Genomic DNA, 21,227 nt, shown 5'->3' with positions numbered 1-21,227 from the left:
AACCCTGGACAGGCTAGGAAGCTGATCATCAGGCTCTGTGCTCAGTTTAGAATAATACAGCACTGAGTTGCCCTTACAGCACTGCTCAACTCTGCCCTGCCTGGATGCATCGGAGGCAGTAAAACCCCCCTGAACTAATACACAGTGTTAGTATTTACAAAATTGATTTAAAAAGATATTACAGGGTACCAGGCAGACACCACTGAGTTTCATCTCCCTGTCACTGGTAAGAGCAACCGAAAGGCTGTTGGGGCTGCCCTGCCTAATATGCCCTCAGGAGGGGGGCAGAGAGACAGGCAGTACATCAGCATTGTCTGAGGTAGTGCCTGTCAGAAGATTCTAATCTTGGAAGTTTGATGAGCATGGGCACCATAAGCAGGATCCACATGGAAAAAGACAGACCTGAAGTTTAGTCTCATCTTTCTTGAAACCAGGCTTGGTTGTCTAACAGCTATGGCTGAGCAAAGTAGCAGCTTGAAAATACAGGTAATGGAGTAGACTGATATTCGATAACATCTTGCAATAATCACTGCAGATATTCACAGCAAGTCAGCATGAAGGCACGTGCTGAACATTCAGGAAAACTCATGATCCTGACCTCGATTTTTGTAATATCCTACTCCCAACTACCCACTCTTTGGTTTGTCTAGAAGCCATTTGGAGAGATCTTACATCTGCAAAGCAACAAGTGCAATGCCAGCTATAAGACTAATCGAACAAGTATCTCTGCAAATATTCAGAGACTCGGTAGTGGTGCTGAAACTTCTCCTGTCATGTGCCCCACCCCCTGTAACAGAATCTGTCTGTGTCCCCCTTTACTGCACAGTTGGCTCAGCAGCAGCCAGGGCCACACTGCATGCTCCCCCACCCCCCAGTGTTCCTCCACACTTTGGGGACCACTGCTCTAAAAGAATAAGCCAAGCATTCATCCAACTCTATAAGCCAGCTTAGAGCAATTGAAATCTAGCTGGATAGCACTGGTTGAGTTTAGATGTATGAAGTTTCTGGACAACATAAACATCTCAAGCTTGTGAGTGTAGGTCTTTCAGCTAGATCTTTACCTTGTAAATGTAGAATGGTCTTTTTGATCCAAGACAATAATGATGTCTCCTGGCTCTAGTCCTGGTTCTTGGTCCCCTTCCCCATGGAATGTTATCTTCTGACCATCCTTCATTCCTATTGCAAAGGCACATGTAATTAGAATTGAAATAGCTACAGTACAAAAATAGTATCACTTTAGCAGGCTCTAACTTGTGCTACAAAACAGTTGGAATTGGTAGGTTCTGATATTGCATCTACTTCCCCCTGCCCCCCTCAAAGCACTACACATGACTAACCAGCTACATTTCCAGAGCCCTGCATGAAGGCAATCTGGGCTATGGCAGCATATTGAACTGCTGGGCACTCTCAGCTAGTTGTCAAGCAGCCCAATTCTAGTCAGGATTGCCACCTATAAAGATCATTCCTTGATGAAAGCAGAAGAACAGCTGAGGTGACTACTTACCACCATCACAGTCCCAAGTGGTTTGCTTAAAGCCTCCTTGTATTTCCACCTACTGGCTGTTTTGTACATAGCTGCTGCAGAGCTACTGGGGTTAAGCATGATTTTGAAGCTGCAAGTATGTAAATAGGAAATCCTCTTCATAAGACCTCCAGTTCTCACATCAAAAAGCTACTACTATACAACCAGGCAGGTCTCTCCTTTTGGGGCTAATACCCGGCTTCTCTGATTTAGTTATCAGAGTCTCTTCATTTCAAGACTAGTGGAATAGTCTCTTGATCACAGAGCACCCACCGGGGAGGGGGTGAAAATATATACAGTAGAAAGAAAAGGAGGACTTTGTGGCGCCTTAGAGACTAACCAATTTATTTGGTGCCACAAGTCCTCCTTTTCTTTTTGCGAACACAGACTAACACGGCTGCTGCTCTGAAACCTGTATATAGTAGGTGCTCAGCACTCACCAGCTGCCAGACCACCTCCCTCCCACCCACCATGCTTCAGCTTTTGACACCAAGGAGCACTGGAGGGAGGGGGAGGAGCGGGCAGATCAGGGTGGGAAGAGGTGGGGGAATAGGAGAGGTGGGGGCAGGGCCTGAGCACCTCCACCAAACCCCCAGGGAAACCATGCTTGTGGTATCTGCTTGTCCAGCTGCTAGGTCAGTGGGAAGGAGCAGGATATAAGTAAACAAGTAGTCTTTGAAGTAGTCTACAAAACAGTGCATGGAGATGTATATGCCTGAAAAAAGCTCTGTGTAAACTTGAAAGCCTGTCTCACCCTCTCAGAAGTTGGTCCATTAAGATATTACCTCACCCACCTTGTCTCAGTGCATGGACAGTCAGTCTAGAAACAATAGTCAAGCACAGAAAAGAATTGTAATCAAGTGCAAGGAAGTGGAATCCTACGGTAATTTAAGCTTGTGTTTTAGGACTTCATACTATATGCTGAAGTTCTCTATTCATGAAGTGACCATACAGGCAGTGTAGTCTTTGCCATACTGTATTACCAGTATTCAATCCTGACTGGATGCTCACATCAGAACTCAGACCCTGGCTTCAGAGACTGCCAGGAGTGTTAAGCACAGTAATTTGTGATGTGGATACTTATCCAGGAAGAAAAGTTTACTCAACACCCAGCTGAGTTGACAGCAAACAGCCAAATTGTAAAGCTATGGCAACAGTGTAGAGATTAAGGATAGTACTGTCAAAAGGCATGCAACTCCCTTAGGCACTAAGGAAAAGCACTCTGGAGACCTGCATGCTTCAACCATGTTAATCAGGACATATTTAGGTCTGAATCATTCAAGATGAAGATACTAGATCCTGGAAGTGTTGCATGTACCTTACTGCCAACTTCTGCTCTCCTCCTCCCCACCCGTAACTGTGGCTTCAGTATTCTCTCTCCTTTAAAATTCTGGGCATATTACAGAGACTTCAAGTGTAGATGTAGAATGAAATTACTGGGAGGGTCAGGCACTTCAGCCAGCTGGGGTGTGCTGCATGCTTGTCAAGCTGTTAACATCTGACTGCCCAAATTCTTCCACAGCCAGTACTGATCAGCTTTTGACAAGGCTGATTCAGCAACAGAAGCTTCTTGCATCTGCTGCACAATATGGCCTTTCCCCATCCCCTACCTCTGAAGAGTTGTTTGTAGTGAACTCTGCTGGTTGGCTTGAACAATATCTGGCAAAGTTAATGTAGGTCACTAGCACCTGGGCCAAGACTGTTAGGATGGCTTAATAGATTGAGTTCTAAGCATTACAGACTTAGAATTGTTTTTACACCATAACTTTAGCAGATCTGTTCTTACCGAGATACAGCAGAATGACCAGGATTTGTGCAAACCTCAAGACTAGTGGAAACATACTCCTGGGGGAATTCTGCACCACCCCCACAAATTTATTTGCTTCCCCACAGAAAGTGACAGGGAAGCAAACGGAAGCTGCAAAAATGAACACATGCCAGTGGGGCTTCTGGTGTCTGGAGCAGCCAGTAGAGAGGTAAGTCTACATGGGGGGCATAGGGCTGGGGATGCTCATGGCGCAGTTTGGGGAGGCATATGGGGTCATGTGCCACTATTCCCCCCCCATTTCTGCACACACACAGAGCTGCCCAGGTGAAAAAGAGGGTTCCACAAAGGCTAGCTGACTCTGCAGCTGGACACTGCCTCTGGGTCCTAGTGCCCGTCGCGCCCCCCCTTTCTCTGTGCTGGGAGCCATCCTGTTTCTGTACAATGGTGAATGCCTGCAGCAGGGCACAGGTGGGAGAAAAAGGGAACGAGGGGAGGGGAAACGGAAGAAGCAGCCTTACATGCAGTATCCCCCTGGCAGCAGCAGCCCCCTTCCCCACTTTCACCTGGACCCCCTTGCAGAGCCCCATTGCCTGTGCACCGCCAACAAGCCTACGTGAATCCAGATCCCCCACTGAGTCGCCAGCACCAAGACTGCTCCATGCTAAACCCTCCAAATACTGATCCTGCTGGGCTGAGCCTGCCTGCCTATACCTGGAGCAGAGAGGCAGGGCCCCAGGGTGTTCCTGGGGCAGGCCCAGTTCTTGCACTGTGTCAGGGTCAAGTGCAGCCTCACTGCTGAGTCCCTGTCTGGGAGGGGGAAGGAAAGGAGAGAAAATGGGGGACTGCAGGATGATCTCCCACCTCCATGCAGCCAGGGGGCTGTGCTCCCCACTGCCATGCTGGAGCCTCCGTATTTAGTTATTGACAATTTTAAAATATTGTGCACAGAATTCCTGAAAAGGTAATACTAAAGCAACTTAACTCGTCACCAAGCGTTCCACTTGCTTGATTTTAACCAGTGTCAGTAATTAGTCAGCATTCTGGCATAGTAGTCTGCTTGTCAGTTTCTCTTCACCATGAATCAATCCAGTCTGCATATCCAGTAATCAATATGCAACTAACATGGCACTAGGTGTAGTCAAGTTAATGCTCACTAAAGAAGTGGGCAGTAATTTCCACCATTAGCCATCAAGCTGTGTGTATCTGAAGCCAAGTCTACCCTTTAGGGCTCTGTGCAGGTTTTATCATTTAACAGTAAGCTATATGCACTACTACTGCTACACATTTTAACATGTATGTAACACTGCCACTGGGTAAAAGCTCTTTTTCAATTACTGAAATTTGTATCATGCAAATCCAAGGTTAATACAAATCTATTTAGAGCAGGGGTTCCCAGACTTTTGTACTGGTAACCCCTTTCACATACCAAGCCTCTGAGTACAACCCCCCCCCCCCCCATACATTAAGAACACTTGATAGATTTAACACCATTAAAATGCTGGAGGCAAAGCAGGGTTTGGGGGGCGGGGGGGTGTGACAGCTCGCAAATCCCCATGTAATAACCTCGTGACCCCCTGCGGGGCCCCAACCCCCAGTTTGAGTACCCGTGATCAAGATATTACAAAAATCAGCCAAGTTCCCCTTGAAGGCATTACCTTTATCAATATGAACTTCTAGAATCTTCTTCTCTCGAACAATCTTCCTTCCAATGCAGCTTTTACACCTGTCCTTAGGACTGATACGCTCCCCATGTCCCTGGCATTCCATGCACACAGACTGGATTTGCTGAACCATTCCTGGTCCTATCTGGTGAATTCGTATTTGCATGCCTGTACCTCTGCAATTGGGACAGCATTCTACTGCACCTTTCTTACCACCTCGGCCTGATGACAAGACAGTAAAGTCTAATTAGAATTGATTGTGTTTTCTCTCTAAAAAGGAACTTAAAACTAGAAGTACGTTTACAATTTACCTAAAAATAGAGTTAAGTTAATCTAAATCCAGGGTTTCTTTTAACCTGAATGAACTTTTAATTCCAATATTCAGTTATCTGAAAAACATTTAGATTACAAAAATCCAACAGTGAGGATTAACATACCTTCACATTTGTCACAGATCACATTCTTCTGCAGAGCCAGTTTTCTTGTTGCACCATTATATAAGTCTTCCAAAGTTACTGACAACTGATGAACAACATTTTTACCTGTAAAGAGCAAAAAGGTTTTACCCAAGATGTCATTCGCTTGGAACCAGATACTGTTTCTAATAATCTTGGACACTCTTGCACGGCATTAACAACACTGTTTAGTTTGTAAAAGGTGTTTTACAGAAGTCAGTGTCCATAATCTTACACCATACGCTGAACAGTTACATATTCTACAGGAAACACTTCCATAGTAAACGGTCACTTTAGATAGTATCACAGAAACAGCCAAATTACCTCTCCTCTCTCGCTGCATTCTTCCACCTCCTCCAAAGAACATGTCAAAAATATCCATGGGTGACCCAAAACTACTGCCGGTACCACCCTCTTTAATAGCCTGTTCGCCACCTTTGTCATACAAGTCTCTCTTCTTGGGATCAGAAAGAACTTCATAGGCTTGGGAAATCTGCTTGAACTGCAAGAGACAGGTCAGAAGGCGCGTTAACGCCGCGGCTCGACACGAGCCCGGGCCGGAGGCTGGGACGTGCCCCGGAAAGTTACGGCCCGGCCCGGGAAGCGAGTCCCGCGGGCAGGGGCCGAGCCCCCCCCGGCGCGCCCCCCCCCGGCGCGGCCACTTGCCTTCTCGCCCTCGTTGGGGTTCTTGTCGGGGTGGTATTTCAGCGCCAGCTTGCGGTAGGCCTTCTTCAGCTCCTCCTGCGACGCGCCGGGCTTCACCCCCAGCACGTCGTAGTACGTGGTCTCCTTCACCATGGCGGGCGGCCTGCGGGAACCGAGCGTGAGCCCCCGGCACGCGGGCCCGGCCGCTCCTCAGCGCGCGGGCGCGGGGCCGGGGAGCGGCGGGGCCCGGGGGGCGCGGGGACGGGAGCGGCGGGGCCCAGGGGGTAGGAGCCGGGATGGGATGGCGGCGGGGAGGAGGGGGGGGGTGCGGTGCAGCTGCCACTCACCGGCGGGGGGGGCTGGGCGGGCTCCGGTCTCGGCTGCGCTCGCCGCGCCTGGCTCTTCTAGAAAGTTCTTTCCAAGCCGGTCTCTGCCGCAACGCATCCGGGGAGTTTTGTCGCTGGCGAAGCCTCGCCCCGGAAGTCCCGCCCCCTCTGTTGCCAGGACGAATCACCGACCGGAAAGGAATGCGGGGGCGGAGAGAGGAGACGCGAGCCAATCGCAGCCCGTGACCTCTCCTCGTCCCTCCGGGCCGGCCCGCGAGACTACAGCTCCCAGCATGCCGTGCGGGGCACGCGCCGGCGTCCGGCGATGGCAACGAGAGGGTGATGGCTGGCTCTGCCCCGGGGGGCGTTGAGGGGAGGGGAGGGGAGGGGAGGGGAGGGGAGGGGGGGGTTGTAAACGGGGTGGGGGGCTGGAGGGTGAGGAGGAGGATCGGGGCCGTGTGAAGAGGGGGCTGGGGCGAGGAGAGGGGCGGGAGGGGTGAAGTGGAGGAGGTGAGGAGGGAGAGCTGGGGGGGTGAGGAGAGGGGGGGATGGGAGGGGTGAAGTGGGGGAGGAGGGGGGGCTGAGGGAGGTGAGGAGGGAGGGGTGGGGGTGAGGAGAGGGGTGAAGTGGGGGAGGAGGGGGGATGGGGGAGGGGGGGAGGGGGGAGGCTGGGGGGGACGTGAGGAGGGAGGAGGGGGGAGGCTGGGGGGCACGTGAGGAGGGAGGAGAGGGGAGGCTGGGGGGGGTGGGAGGGGTGAAGAGGGTGAGGAGAGGGGCGGCTGGCGAGAGGGGTTGGGGTATGTGAGGAGGGACTGGTTCTGTTTTAGTCCAAGGTGGATGTGTAATGTGCTGTGATTGAGCCTGGCCTGTACACGGCTGCCTGATTCTAAGGCCTTGACCATATGGGACAGTTCTACCAATTTCTTCGGTGTGCTTCTATCGTTTAGGTTAAGCTGAATAGGAACAGGTTTAAACTAAACCAAGTTTCAAGAGTCCAAGCAGAGGTTTGCACCAGTTTAACTGCGTCACTAAGGGCACGTCTTCTCTAGCAACGTTAAAGTGCTGCTGCGGAAGTGCTTTAAGGTGGCTGTGTAGTTGCGGCACAAAACCACCTCCATGAGGGGAATAGCTACCAGCTCTGGGAGCCCGGTGTACACTGGCACTTACTTACAGTGCTCAGGGGGGTGTTTTTTCCACACCCCTGAGCAAGAAAGTTGCAGTGCTGTAAAGTGCCAGTGTGGACAAGCCCTACGTCTGTTTTAAAAAGAAATGCTGTAAATTGCTTACATTGGCAAGCTATAGCAGTGTAAGTTGAGGTGTGAATTTAAACTGATACAAAGAAAAAGAAAAGGAGGACTTGTGGCACCTTAGAGACTAACCAATTTATTTGAGCATAAGCTTTCGTGAGCTACAGCTCACTTCATCGGAGCTCACGAGAGCTTATGCTCAAATAAATTGGTTAGTCTCTAAGGTGCCACAAGTACTCCTTTTCTTTTTGCAAATACAGACTAACACGGCTGTTACTCTGAAACCTGATATAAACAGTTATCCTGTTATAACCCCTCCCACTGTTTGGACAGTATCATTCTGGTTTTTTTCAGTTTAGCTTAAATTTAATAAGTTAAACCAAAAAAGTTGTTCCTGTAAGTGTATCCCCCAGTGGGTTTTACCAGTATAACCCCAACAGTATAACTTGGAAGGAGCCCTGATGCTGCTGACCTGTTCTGTGTGAGAGAAAACACCATTAACATTACAAGTGACCCATTGCACTCATGTTAGCTGCATCTTCACTGCTAAAAGAAGTGGGGTTCTTAGGGATCAATGCTAGGCCCAATGCCATTCAATACTTTCAGTATTGATCTGGAAATAAATATAAAATCAATACTGATAAAATATGCAGATGACACAAAAATTGGCAAAGTAGTAAATAATTATAAGGACAGGCCTGTCATACAGAGCCATCTGGCTTGCTGGGTAAGCTGGACCCATTCAAACAAAACATGTTTTAATGCAGCCAGATGCAAAGGTATACATCTAGGATCAAAGAATACCGGTCATCCCTATAGAATGGGGACCTATATTCCTGGAAAGCAATTTTTTGGAAAAGGAAGTAGGGGCTATGTAGTAGACAAGCAACTGAATGTGAGATCTCCGTGTGATGTTGGGAATAGTGAATAGGAGTAAGGAAGTCATTTTTACTTCTGTATACAGCACTGGTGAGACCAATACTGGAATACTGCATCCAGGTCTGGTGTCCACGTTTTAAAAAGGATGCTGAAAAACTGGAGAGGGTGCAGAAAAAAGCCAGGAAAAAAAGCTTTGAGGTCTGGAGAAAATGTCTTATGGTGAGAGACATAAAGAGCTCAGGCTCTTTAATTTAATTATAAGAAGATAGAAAGGTGACTTTATTAGTGTATAAGTACCTTAATGGGGAGAAAATACCAGGTAATAAAGGACTCTAATCTAGCAGAGAGAGGCAGGAAGGTGACACCTGACTAATTAAAATTAGTATTAAGACACACATTTCAGTGAATGAGGGTGTTTAACTATTGGAACAAACCACCAATGGAAATGGTGAATTCTCCCTCTCTCGATGTCTGCAGATCAAGATTGTGGATGCCTTTCTGGAAGATATGCGTTAGCCAAACACAAGTTAATGGTCTCAAGACTGCAGCAACAGGGTGAAATTTAATAGCCTATGCTATACAGGAGGTCAGACTAAATGTCATTTATGGCCTTAGATGCTATGAATCTATGAAAGTGTTTTCACATTGAGATAGTTCTCACTGTACAATCCTAGTAGAGACAAAGCACAGGTAGCTTTTTCTCAACGTAGCTAGTGTTGAGGGCAACCTTATTAACACCCCTCTTTTCTCTCCTCCCCACCCCACCCCGGTTTACCTCAATTAGCTACATCGAGATGAAAACTACAGTGCCTTGTTTCCCCTCGGATCGTACATGGAGATAGCCACTGATTCTGAATCAGGCAGACTGGGTGTTGTCCACATACCCCACTTGAAGTGATTCATACCCAGTGAGGAGGTACTGATCCCTTAACTTTTGCAGCCCCCCCTCCATCCCTGTCAGTACGATAAATATATAGAGAGTAGAAATATCACCTACTGCTGTAAAATATAAACTAACATAACTTCTCTCTGCCCCAACTCTTTGGTCTAGTCAGCATATCTTGGGGCTGAACAGAGCCCTTCTTTCATGCTTGTTACCCGAATGAAATTCCAATTGGTGTTAATCAAAGTTCTGCATGAGTAGAGCATGCTGAATTAAGACCTTTACTCTATTTTGTAAAATGCAATAGTAAATGATTAAAACTAACAGTGATCTGCTTTGTATGTCACCAGATGAGCTGTACAAACAAAGTATTACTCAGCACTGTGCTGATCTCTCTTCCAGTTTTATATCTCTGACAGCAGTGCTGCATGTTATGTATCTTCCTTATAGGTTGAAAGCTATTGGAATAGACATTTTTCTAGCGCAGCGGTTCTCAAACTTTAGCAACCCAGGGACCCCCATTTTGATTTAAAAATTTTCAGGGACTCCCAAGCCCCCCCGCTCAGCCCCTGCCCTGCCCCCTTCCTGAGGGCATGCCCCCTGCTCGCTCCATCGCCCTTCCTCTGTCACTCGCTCTCCCCCACCTTCACTCACTTTCACCAAGTTGGGGCAGGGGGTTGAGGTGCAGGAGGGGGTACGGGATCTGGGAGGGAGTTTGGGTGCGGGATGGGGTTCGGCCTCTGGGCTGGGAGTTTGGTGTGGGAGGGGGTGTGGGCTCTGGGCTGGCAGTTTGGGTGCTGGAGGGTGTTCAGGGCTGGGGCAGGAGGGTGGGGTGTGGGAGGGGGTGAGAGGTGCGGGCTCTGGGTAGGGGTGTGGGATGGGGTGAGAGGGGCAGTGGTTACCTCCTAGGGCTCCCAAAAGCAACAGGCACATCTCTGGCAGCAACTCCTAGGCAGGAGGCCACCCTGCTCCACCTGCAGCTCCCATTGGCCGCAGTTCCTGGCCAGTGGGGGCTGTGGAGTCGGCGGTCGGGCCAGGGGCAGCATATGGAGACCCTCTGCCCCCGGCCACAGGGATGTGCTGGCTGCTTCCCGGAGCGGTGTGGACAGTATCTGCTCCTCCCCCTCCTTCCCAGTGTCTCCTTCCTGCCGGGGAAGCTGTTCCCCCGGCATGAAGGAGGCACTAGGAGGGAGAGGGAGGAGTTGATCAGTGGGGCCACAGACCCCTGGGGGTCTGCGGACCCCAGTTTGAGAAACGCTGTTCTAGTGCACCATCAGCTAGCAAGGTCTTCCTTGTCTCAGTCATTTTAAAACTGAAGCTGATGAAGATTTTTGAGCTATTACCTTCCTACACATGAGAAATGTTTTGCCTTAATAAACCATTCGGTCATCTAATCTGACCTCCTACGTATCACAGGTCCTTAAATTTTACCTGGTTTCCTCTGTATTAAATGCAATAATTTGTGTTTGGCTAAAACGTATTTTCCAGATATAATATAGAATAGAGATTTGATCACAAGTCTGCAGTTAGTCAGTCTATGCTGACTGCTAATTTGGGGAGTCTGTTGCAGTTATGCAAGAGAGAACAATTTTCTGTAATACTTGAGTTCATTTTTATTCATGAAAATTTTTGTCTTTACTCAGTATAGACACTGAAGTATCATGAAGTACATCATGATGTCTGGATAATTAGAAAAAGGTTTCTAACTATCTGGGACATGCTCCCAATAGTAGTGGGGACAAATAATGTAAGTAATTTTAAGAGGGAGCTTGATAACTTTGTAAATAGGATTATATGACAGGGTTGCTTGCGATTGCAGAGGACTGGATCCAGGGACTCAGAAGGTCACTTGCAGTCCTATGTTCTCAGAAATGACAAGGTTGAGAACCCCTGCTTTAGTGGGAATAGAACCCAGGAATTCCCAGTCTCCTGTCGTGGTCCCTAGTGGAGATACAGCTTACATTGGCATAGGGAGATCTTTTGTTAGTATAGTAAACTGCTTCTAAGAATGACACAGCAAAAGGGCTGTTTTGCCAGTATAGCTGCTGCTTCATGTGTATTGTGTGTTTTGTTTTGTTTTTTCTTGGTCGGTTTAGCTATGTCGAAACTGGGGTGCCAACAAAACTCCGTAGTGTAGACCTGGCCCAAGAGTGGCTTTTTTCCCCAATTGATATAAGCTAAACCTGAAAAATTCTCTTTTATTCTGGAATAAGTGTGTCCACGCTGTAGGTTGCAGCAATATATCTGTTTAATTTAAATTTAATTTACATTTTTTAATTTTAATTCACACTTTTTTATACTGAGAAAACTTTCCCTTGTAGACAAGGCCAAAGCCAATCTTTAGCTATTGAGGGGTTAGAAGAGCACTTTGGTGGGGTAGGTTATCCCTTAACTTCTTAATGTGGGGCTTCTTGTGGCTTCCTATGAAACACCTGTACTGATGGTCATTGCTGGAGATGGAATTCCTGAGTTAGATGGGCTGCTGGTGTGATTAATGTGTGGAACAAACCACCAGTGCAGCAGCAGATATGTATGGACACATTCTGGAATTAGACAAGTCGTTATGTATTGTGGATTGGAGAAACTTGCAACCAAAATACTAGATGGGTGGATGGACCTGCTTACGCAGCTTATCCTGGGGGGAAAAATCCTCTTTTCACTTAAATGTGATGAGCTAAATCCCATCCAGTTGGTAGGTTAACTATTAAAGAATACAAAGTAGATGATAACTCAGTTATTTAAAGTGGGGGAAATTGCCTAGAAGGGAAGATATATGCACAGTGTAGTAAAATCCTAATGAATAAAACTTGATATTGGAGTTTACAGGAATGGCCACAGTGGTAAATCTAAAAATGAATGAGATGTTCTATAAAAGCAATAGTAGGAGATATATGTATAGGCAGCCTAGTGCTCTATCAACTGATTGGGGAAATCCTGGTTTTAAATATGTGCAGCCCTCAACATGATAAACAAATGTATATTGAATAATATAAACTTGTGTGTGTATAATAATGAATACTTTGCACTTCAGCAGCTTTCGGGGGAGATATTATCAAAGCATTACACAGACATTAAGTAAATCCTTGAAACATCTCTGTGCTACAGGTTGTTGTTATTCCCATTTTGTAGAGGAGGATAATGAGTCACAGCAATGTTAAGCAAATTAGCCAAGTTCATACATCCAATTAGTGGACTGGCAATGGAACCAAGAACTTCTGATTCCCAGTCCTGTACTCCAGGTACTGGGTCATAATCCCTATCTGAATGTGATCCTGTCTGTCAGACAATCTCCTCTTGTTTTTTTCCACAGTGCAATAATGCAGGTGTGCTGGCTAGTGAGGAAAGATAAATGCTGTCAGCGAATCAAACTGCCACACTTAAAAACAGTAGTGATAGGGCGTGGCCCAGAGACGGAGATCACAGACAAGAAGTGTTCACGGCAACAGGGTAAGTTATAACTTCAGTTTACATGCAACTGCTGGCTTGATGACAACCCAGTGATTCCAAAAAAAGTGTAAGAAACTTGTGAGGTACAGGTATAGAAATTCTGTGATGGTGTCATGTCAGATTGTGAGATTCATTTCTGTTTCATTGTTCTTCCGTTTGATTACATTGCTCTGATAGGCTGTAAACTCTCTAAAGCCCAGCTAGCAGTGATTGGGTATTTAAGGGATGGGCAGTTCAGGTGGGAACTACAGTTTCGCTCTGAAAATCAAAGCAGGAGTCTCTCATGCTGTATAATCATCAGTCATGGGGCTCCAATCCAGTGGGTCTTTTAGCCACAGAAGATCTCTGCTCTCTAGGTAGAGCTGAAAGACAAGGAGGACTTGTGGCACCTTAGAGACTAACAAATTTATTTGAGCATAAGCTTTCCTGAGCTACAGCTCACTTCATCGGATGCATTCAGTGGAAAATACAGTGGGGAGATTTATATACACAGAGAACATGAAACAATGGATGTTACCATACACACTGTAACGAGAGTGATCACTTAAGGTGAGCTATTACCAGCAGGAGGGGGGAGGGGGGAGCCTTTTGTAGTGATAATCAAGGTGAGCCATTTCCAGCAGTTGACAAGAACGTCTGAGGAACAGTGGGGGAAATAGTTTTACTTTGTGTAATGACCCATCCACTGCCAGTCTCTATTCAAGCCTACGTTAATTGTATCCAGTTTGCAAATTAATTCCAATTCAGCAGTCTCTCGTTGGAGTCTGTTTTTGAAGTTTTTTTTCTTGAAGAATTGCAACTTTTAGGTCTGCAATCGAGTGACCAAAGAGATTGAAGTGTTCTCCGACTGGTTTTTGAATGTTATAATTCTTGACATCTGATGTGTCCATTTATTCTTTTAGAGACTGTCCGGTTTGACCAATGTACATGGCAGAGGGGCATTGCTGGCACATGATGGCATATATCACATTGGTAGATGTGCAGGTGAACGAGCCTCTGATAGTGTGCTTGATGTGATTAGGCCCTACGATGGTGTCCCCTGAATAGATATGTGGATGCAGTTGGCAATGGGCTTTGTTGCAAGGATAGTTTCCTGGGTTAGTGGTTCTGTTGTGTGGTGTGTGGTTGCTGGTGAGTATTTGCTTTAGGTTGTGGGGCTGTTTGTAAGCGAGGACTGGCCTGTCTCCCAAGATCTGTGAGAGTGATGAGTCGTCCTTCAGGATAGGTTGTAGATCCTTGATGATGCATTGGAGAGGTTTTAGTTGGGGGCTGAAGGTGATGGCTAGTGGCGTTCTGTTATTTTCTTTGTTGGGCCTGTCCTGTAGTAGGCGACTTCGGGGTACTCTTCTGGCTCTGTCAGTCTTTTTCTTCACTTCAGCAGGTGGGTATTGTAGTTGTAAGAATGCTTGATAGAGATTTTGTAGGTGTTTGTCTGAGGGGTTGGAGCAAATGCAGTTGTATCGTAGAGCTTGGCTGTAGACAATGGATCGTGTGGTGTGGTCTGGATGAAAGCTGGAGGCATGTAGGTAGGAATAGCGTAGAGCTGATTATCGATTCTAGCTATTCTGTTCTCATTATAGGAGCTTGCAAAGGGCTCTATAATCTGACAGGCATGAGGGAACGTGGCCTTTCTGTCACCAGGAGGTGTAGAAATTGACCTTTTATAAAACAGTCTTATACCTAGTCTGTTGAAAACCTGTAAATTCATATAGAACTGATAAATGGTGGAGACTGTTATGAGTTTGACATTCTCTCCAGTTTCCAGTTATTTTGATTTTTATATATTGTTCATGTTCCTAGAAGTGCCAGTAGGTGTATTTCATAAATTGAAAAGTAACTGGATGCATTTTGTAGCAAGGGTAGCAGTCTCTGTTAAATTCTATAGAACTCTATAAAAGATTCTGTAGCAAGGATATGATTTCGTCCTAGTTTCCTTTGTATCATATCCCCTGGTACAACTATAAAATATCAAGTGGTCTAGCTGCAGATTTTTTAAAGAAGGTTTCAGAGTAACAGCCGTGTTAGTCTGTATTCGCAAAAAGAAAAGGAGTACTTGTGGCACCTTAGAGACTAACCAATTTATTTGAGCACAAGCTTTCGTGAGCTACAGTTCACTTCATCGGATGCATACTGTGGAAAGTACAGAAGATCTTTTTATACACACAAACCATGAAAAAATGGGTGTTTACCACTACAAAAGGAACATACATTGTGGGCCAGATCCGCAGCTGATTGGCTTCAGTAGAGCTGTGCCAGTTTACTCCTATGTTTAAGTAATTCTCTGATGCTTTTGTTTTTTCTTTTCAGTGCAGCTAAAAGCAGACTGTAATAAAGGGTATGTCAAGATCAAACAGGTATGTTCGTTTATGGATGTCCAGTATTACTTTTATTTACTGAGGGTTGTCATTGTGCTTGTTGCTTTACAAAGCATGGCAGATGACACAATCCCATCACAGAGCTTGCAATCTAAAATGTCCAGACACTGGAGAAAGGGTCAATCAGGGAGTTTAGTGGATGAGCTAATGATGTAATACATCTTCTGTATGCTGCAGTGGGAGGACTGTTTCACTCCTCTTCCCTGCACTGGTAACATCCTGGAAGATGGCTAAGATTTATGGCTGGTCCAGACTTAACATTTAGGTGATTGTGGCTACCTCGCTTGGGGTGTGAAGAATTCACACCCCTGAGCGCTGTAGCTATGCCAGCCTAACTGCTGGTGTAGATGCAGCGAGGTCAACAGAAGAATGCTTCAGTCAACCTAGCTACCGTTTCTCAGGGAGATGCTGTTAATACAGTGATGGAAAAACCCCATCTGTCACTGGAGGCTGTGTCTACATTATGACATTGCTATGGTGCTATAGTCCTGTGGTGTAGACATGGCCTAAGATTTCTGCTGCTGCTCCTCATGTTGCTTCTCCCCCCACCTATTGCTGGGGCCTGGGGGGGTGGCCTCTGTCTGGGCTGTTTAGACTTGGAGAATAGGTAGTGTTTTGATTAACACAATTTTAAACGCTACTTAGCATCCAGCGTAGACAGGGTTTAACACCTTTACTAGGTTCCTCCCCCAGGGTTAGCAGCCTCTTTTCCTAGCCTAGACAAGGCCTCTCTGTTTGTTTGTCTGGGTTTCTGGGTGTGTTAATCGTCATAGTACCTGATCATCTTGGGAGTTATCCTTGCAATCCCTTCTAACACTTGACTGTTAGGGGTAGAGTTGAAATAAAAAAACTTATTTCACTCAGGCCATCTAATGGTAATTAACTTTGTCACCACTAATTTGTGTCCAAATTAGACTGGGGACCTACCAGAGAGAGAGAGACTGGCTTTCCACAGAAATCGTTACACTACTGTACTACAAATACTGTACCCTGGATGCAGTGCCCTACAGGTCCAAAAAGCACCGCTGCAGTCTTACTGGGCTTGGTTAGAAACAAATCTTTCTTCCAAAGACCCCAACTGCTCGATAAACATTTTACACTTGGCTGCAAACTATATTCAGTGAAACCACTAAGGGATCAGCAACCACTGGTTGCCTAGAGAGTAAGCTTTAATTACAGTCTGAATACAACTGTACAAGAAACATTGGGAACACTGTGACTGTATTCAGATAGGCAGTTGCCTCTGAAGATGGTGCTTAGTGCAAGTTTCACTGCATACGAGGATTGCTCCTGGCCTGAAGGAAGTGCAGTGCTAGGGTGTCAGGAAGTAGCCTTTAAACAGCACATGGTTCAGGATGGAAAGTGAAGAAAATTTTATTCCTCTGAAAATTTAGGGCATTATAATTCAGCAGAATATCTTGGGATTCCAGCTGAAACTTGAAGGGCTAAAACTCATGCAGAGTACCCCGGGCTCCAAGTCATAGTGCCATTGTATGGACCTTGCAGGTATCCAACAGGAACTCTGCTAAAGAGAAACCTGGAGGCAGTGTTTAGAGGCTGAATCTGGTTTTGTCCAGCGTGTTGATTGTATAATTAACTAAAAGCATTTCATGGAAGCAGGGAATCCAGTTCCTCAAGAATAGAAGTAGCTCAACCTCAAGTGATCTCAAGTAGTATAGTCTTCTCCAAGACCTGACCCCTCTCTGTTTTGCCCCCCTCTTCCCCAGCAATGCTGGGATATTGGTTGTAACTAAGGCTACAGTTATGTCACGGAAGTCACGCAATCCGTGACTTCTGTTGCCCTCCGTGACCTTTTCTGTCCTGGGGCTGGAGCTACCAGCCAGCCCCGCCCCTGCAGCTCCCAGTCCCTGCCCTGGTTGGGGAACCCCGCAGCTGCCCTGCTGCAGCAGGCAGTGGGGTTACCCCAGAGCTCCCACGCACCACAGCAGGGGGCGCTGAACCCACCTATCCCTTTTGTCAGGGATATTTTTAATGAAAGTCAGGGACAGGTCATAGGCTTCTGTGAATTTTTATTTATTGCCTGTGACCTGTCCGTGACTTTTACTAAAAATATCCACGACAAAAACTTAGCTTTAATTATAACTGATTTAGAGAGGACAGAGCTACCTCTGGAGCTACCAGCAGAGCTTCTGGAAGCACTTGAGTTTTCAAACCCTTTTTTGGGGAAGAAACACAAGGATTATATAGATTTGTAAATAGCTATGAAAGAAAAGGTAGATCAAAGTTTCAGTTTAACTCACCTTGTGAGTGTCCCTTTGATAGGGCAGCTGTGAAGAGCATCGCTGAGTTTGCTGATATAGATATGCAAGCTATTATTTTTAATTTCTTGAATATTATTTTTTATGACAGGTTGTACATACCTCAGGCAGGGTAAGGGTTAACTTCCATCAAAGGAAGTCAGGCAGCGGGTCTTGACTTGAAGCCCTCCAGGCAGTTATTTAAACGGGAAGTATTTAGTGCAGCACAGAAACTGAACTGGGAGGTGACCAGGTCCAGCTCAGCCAAAGGGCAAGAAAAACCTGAAGAAAGGGATGCTTCTTTGCTGGACAGCTGCATTCTTCCTGAGACATCCCAGGAGAGAGGAATTAATTTCCTTTTGCTCTACTCTTGCCCAGATGGAAGTGAGCCTGCCGGGGGGGGGTTGGCAATGCGCCATGCCCTGTTAGCCAAAGCTGCTGAAAGCCTTGGGCCCCCTGTATGAAGAAGAGCCAGAGTAGAGTTGCTCTGTGCTGCCCGCATGGATGGCTCTTTCTTCTTCCCTGTTTTCTCTGTTTCCTGGTGCCTGACACTACAGTCTACCAGCCTTTCATGCTGTGATTGATTTCTTACAAAGGCACACAGAGAACATAGGTAACATTTAAAATAATATTTTAATGGATGTAAAACGGGATATTGCAACAGTCTGGTGGTGTTGTAACCGCTCTTTTATGTGGTGTGAAGCTAGCTACACTTACACGTACCTTTCATCGTTAATACGGTCATGGAGAGGCTCAGTTTGTATAGAAACACGTCAACATAGAACTAAAGTGTATAAATGCCTCATTAATATGACTAAGTGCCACAGGAGAAACACTTTTTGGTACTTTCATAAAATATGAGACTTAATTTTTCCATAATTGAGATGATCTCTATTTTTTCAATGTTTTTTTTATTTGAAATATTTGTAACATGGGGATCGGTTCTGCCCATGGCATTACTCCTGTGTAACTGAGGGCAGCATTAGGCCTGTCATAGTTATTCACACACATATTTGGAATTGCAAAATCTTCTCACAGAGCTAGTCACCAATGAAATAAACCAACTTATGCTAAGAATCTTCCAAAGATGCTATGCATTTGGAGCACAGTAAGAAGACACATATCACTATAAAGGAGACTGATCAGAAAGTACAACTGTTTGGAACCTAGGTGCTGGTTTCTGATGCTGAGTATTGGAGTCAGACTTGATGCAGCTGCTATTTATTTATTTTTCCAAGCACCTAAAGGTATGCCAAAGGCCTTAAAACCCAGGTGAAGACACATCTCGATCCTGCAACCGATATCACTAACACGGACCCTGTACCTCATTTGGGTCATGGGCTCCGTGGCAGTGCGAGATCACAGCCAGTACAATTAATGTGGACTCTGTACCAATGTGGGACCAGCTCCATTGAGGTCACAGGGGCTTCATGGCAAGGCAGGGTCAGAACTAGCTCCACCAACCTGTACCCATGTAGGATCCCAGTGTGGCTGCATGCTTTGGTGGGGTCACAACCAATGCCACCAACACAGACCCTAGTGGGGTGCAGGGCTTTGTGGTGGTATGGAGTCCCAGTCAGCTCTGCTAACACAGACCCTGTTCCCATGTGGGATCCCATTAGGCTCATTAGGGCTTCATGCTGGTGCAGGGTTTGCTCTAGCAGTTCTGATTGCAGGATGAGGCTCTAAATCTACACCTCAAACTCCAATTTTTGATTTGCATTAAAATGGGCCAGTATGTGGAGTGGGGTGGAGGAAGTGCCATGTATTCTTCTCTCTCTGCGTTACAGGGCAGGGATGCCCTAGAACAGTTTGGGGTAGTTGGGTTTTGGTATATCTGAATTTGGGATCTGTACTTGTATGCCAATTCCTACATTGTGCTTTTTTCTGATTATCCAAAGATGGGCGTGAACCCAGCCAGTGTTGATTTGGTGGATATTGGCAAGGATGAAGAAGTGAAGCTGAAACCAGGACAGGTTCTACATCTTGTGAATAAACTTTACCCCTATACTGTACAATTCTTGGAAGTCACAGGGGTGTCTGACGCACTAGCAGAAGGGAAGACAAAAGCAAACAAGAGGCCATACGTAGATTCAGGGAATAGTAACATGGAAAACATGTCTGAAAAAAGTATGAAAATGGAGCAACGAGACTTGCCAGATGGTAGTTCAAGCTGCAAGCCAAACAATACCAGTAATTCTTCCTCCTCTCCCCATGACAGCTCTTCCAGCCACAAGGTGAGCAGTAGAATACCCTGCCCTATCACGCCCATCATTGCCAGCTCCGGTGGAGCTGCACTGGTGTTACAGCAATTGTGGGAGAACATCAAAAACTCTTCCGTGTACACTGAGCCTCAGTGTAGTCAGTCAAATCAGCTGACTGTAGAGCAGAAACCAGTTCTACTCAAGTGACTCCTGTTCGCATGGAAAACCCAACATAGATTTGGGGGAGCAAGTTGAATTTCCTTCTGGCTTGTACATCAGCCACAGAATTGCTAACTAAGGCCTTGATCCTGCAGTCTGATCCACATGGGCAGACCCCTACTGAAATCAGTGGGGCTTCACATGGGTGCACTCAGCTGCCTGCAGCAGACTGCGGGATGAGGGCTTTGCTTCCAACTGTAGAATCGTGGTGGTGGGTGATGGTGTGAGCCAGAAGAGCTCAGCTTGACTCTGATTTTAGGTGGGTTTGTGGGGTTGGCAGCTAGGAAATCCATTGTTTTACTTGAAAATGGAGGAGATTTGGCCTGGAAATAGCGAGTGCGAACTGATGAAACCCCTTGATCTTTTCCCAGTCACTTTTCAGAGTAGAAGCACACTCAAATTAAGTGTCCATCACATACCAAAAAGAATGAGTTAAAAGAATGAGAGTTTGTCCCTGCCTCTGCCCACTCATTGAAATCAAACTTGCCGGAGGTTGCCACTAACTCTGTGTTCCTTATTTTCTGGGTGCCATACTTGGGGCCTGTTTCCCCCCCGCACACACACACACAAGACCTGCGCACTCCTACAGGCAGGAGCACAGAGCTGGGAGACAGAGAGTTCTGTGTTCTTCTAATCCTGGCTTTGATACTCATTCACTATGTGGCCTTGGGCTAATCACTTTGCCTTTGTTTCAGTTTCTCCCTCTATAAGATAGACACGTTGCTTCTCAAACTGTGAGTTGGGACCCCAAAGTGGGTCTTGAACCAATTTTAATGGGGTCACCAGACTTGCTAAAGACTTGCTAAAGCCCGAGCCCCGTCGACTGGGGTGGATAGGCTCGGGCTTTGGCTTTGGTCCCCCTGCCCGGGCTTCTGTCCCCCATTCTGGGGTCATGTAGTAATTTTTGTTGTCAGGAGGGGGTTGCAGTGCAATGAAGTTTGAGAACCTCTGAAAAAGTAGTAATGCTTACACACTTGCCTCATGAGAGGGTTATGAGGGTTAACGTGTTAATATCCGTGACATGTTTTGAATATATAGAGTGCCATAAAATGCTACATATTCTGAAAACAATCTGGCTCCAAGTGTCTCAAGCTGGGCACCCAATCACTGAGAAACCCAAAGTTAGTAGAGGTTTTTGCTAATGTTGGCATAATCTCCCAGTGCCTGAGCACTGTCTATTTGAAAAAACACCACTCACCCACCCTAGCCCATATCGTTGTTGAAGATAAATGTATTAATGTGTGCAAGGTTAAGATGTTATGGTGGTGGGTGCAATAGAAAGGAAAGTAAAGTGTTGCATTCAGTAGAGGGTTTGAATGGTGGCAGAGAGCAAGGCCT

General features: G+C 46.3%; 2 protein-coding genes across 7 annotated transcripts in view; one reads left to right on the top strand and one right to left on the bottom strand.

The window, feature by feature from the left end:
• Window positions 1–21,227, bottom strand: part of DNAJA1 (DnaJ heat shock protein family (Hsp40) member A1) — a 31,729-nt gene that overhangs the window by 9,571 nt on the left and 931 nt on the right. Inside the window, exons 1-6 of one of the 2 annotated variants that reach the window (XM_007057920.4) lie at window positions 6,399–6,542; window positions 6,073–6,214; window positions 5,731–5,908; window positions 5,389–5,493; window positions 4,946–5,173; window positions 1,062–1,176 (exon numbers count right to left, since the gene is read on the bottom strand). In XM_007057920.4, coding sequence (XP_007057982.1) covers window positions 1,062–1,176; window positions 4,946–5,173; window positions 5,389–5,493; window positions 5,731–5,908; window positions 6,073–6,204 — 758 coding nt within the window. In that variant the 5' untranslated portion in view covers window positions 6,205–6,214; window positions 6,399–6,542. Of the gene's footprint in view, window positions 1–1,061; window positions 1,177–4,945; window positions 5,174–5,388; window positions 5,494–5,730; window positions 5,909–6,072; window positions 6,215–6,398; window positions 6,543–21,227 lie in introns of those variants that run through there. The other variant, XM_043547645.1, reaches the window with a different exon arrangement.
• Window positions 6,570–21,227, top strand: part of APTX (aprataxin) — a 39,639-nt gene continuing 24,981 nt past the window's right edge. The window contains exons 1-5 of one of the 5 annotated variants that reach the window (XM_037902375.2): window positions 6,590–6,716; window positions 8,589–8,722; window positions 12,697–12,833; window positions 15,141–15,187; window positions 19,368–19,703. In XM_037902375.2, the coding sequence (XP_037758303.1) occupies window positions 8,649–8,722; window positions 12,697–12,833; window positions 15,141–15,187; window positions 19,368–19,703 (594 nt within the window). In that variant the 5' untranslated portion in view covers window positions 6,590–6,716; window positions 8,589–8,648. Of the gene's footprint in view, window positions 6,717–8,588; window positions 8,723–9,287; window positions 9,420–12,696; window positions 12,834–15,140; window positions 15,188–19,367; window positions 19,704–21,227 lie in introns of those variants that run through there. The other 4 variants (XM_043547646.1, XM_037902378.2, XM_037902377.2 and 1 more) reach the window with 4 other exon arrangements.

This window comes from Chelonia mydas, chromosome 5 (assembly GCF_015237465.2).
Source record: "Chelonia mydas isolate rCheMyd1 chromosome 5, rCheMyd1.pri.v2, whole genome shotgun sequence".
In the NCBI taxonomy this organism is placed as follows: Eukaryota; Metazoa; Chordata; order Testudines; family Cheloniidae; genus Chelonia; species Chelonia mydas.
Note: the sequence above shows the minus strand (reverse complement) of the source record. Positions and strands in the feature narration are given on the sequence as shown.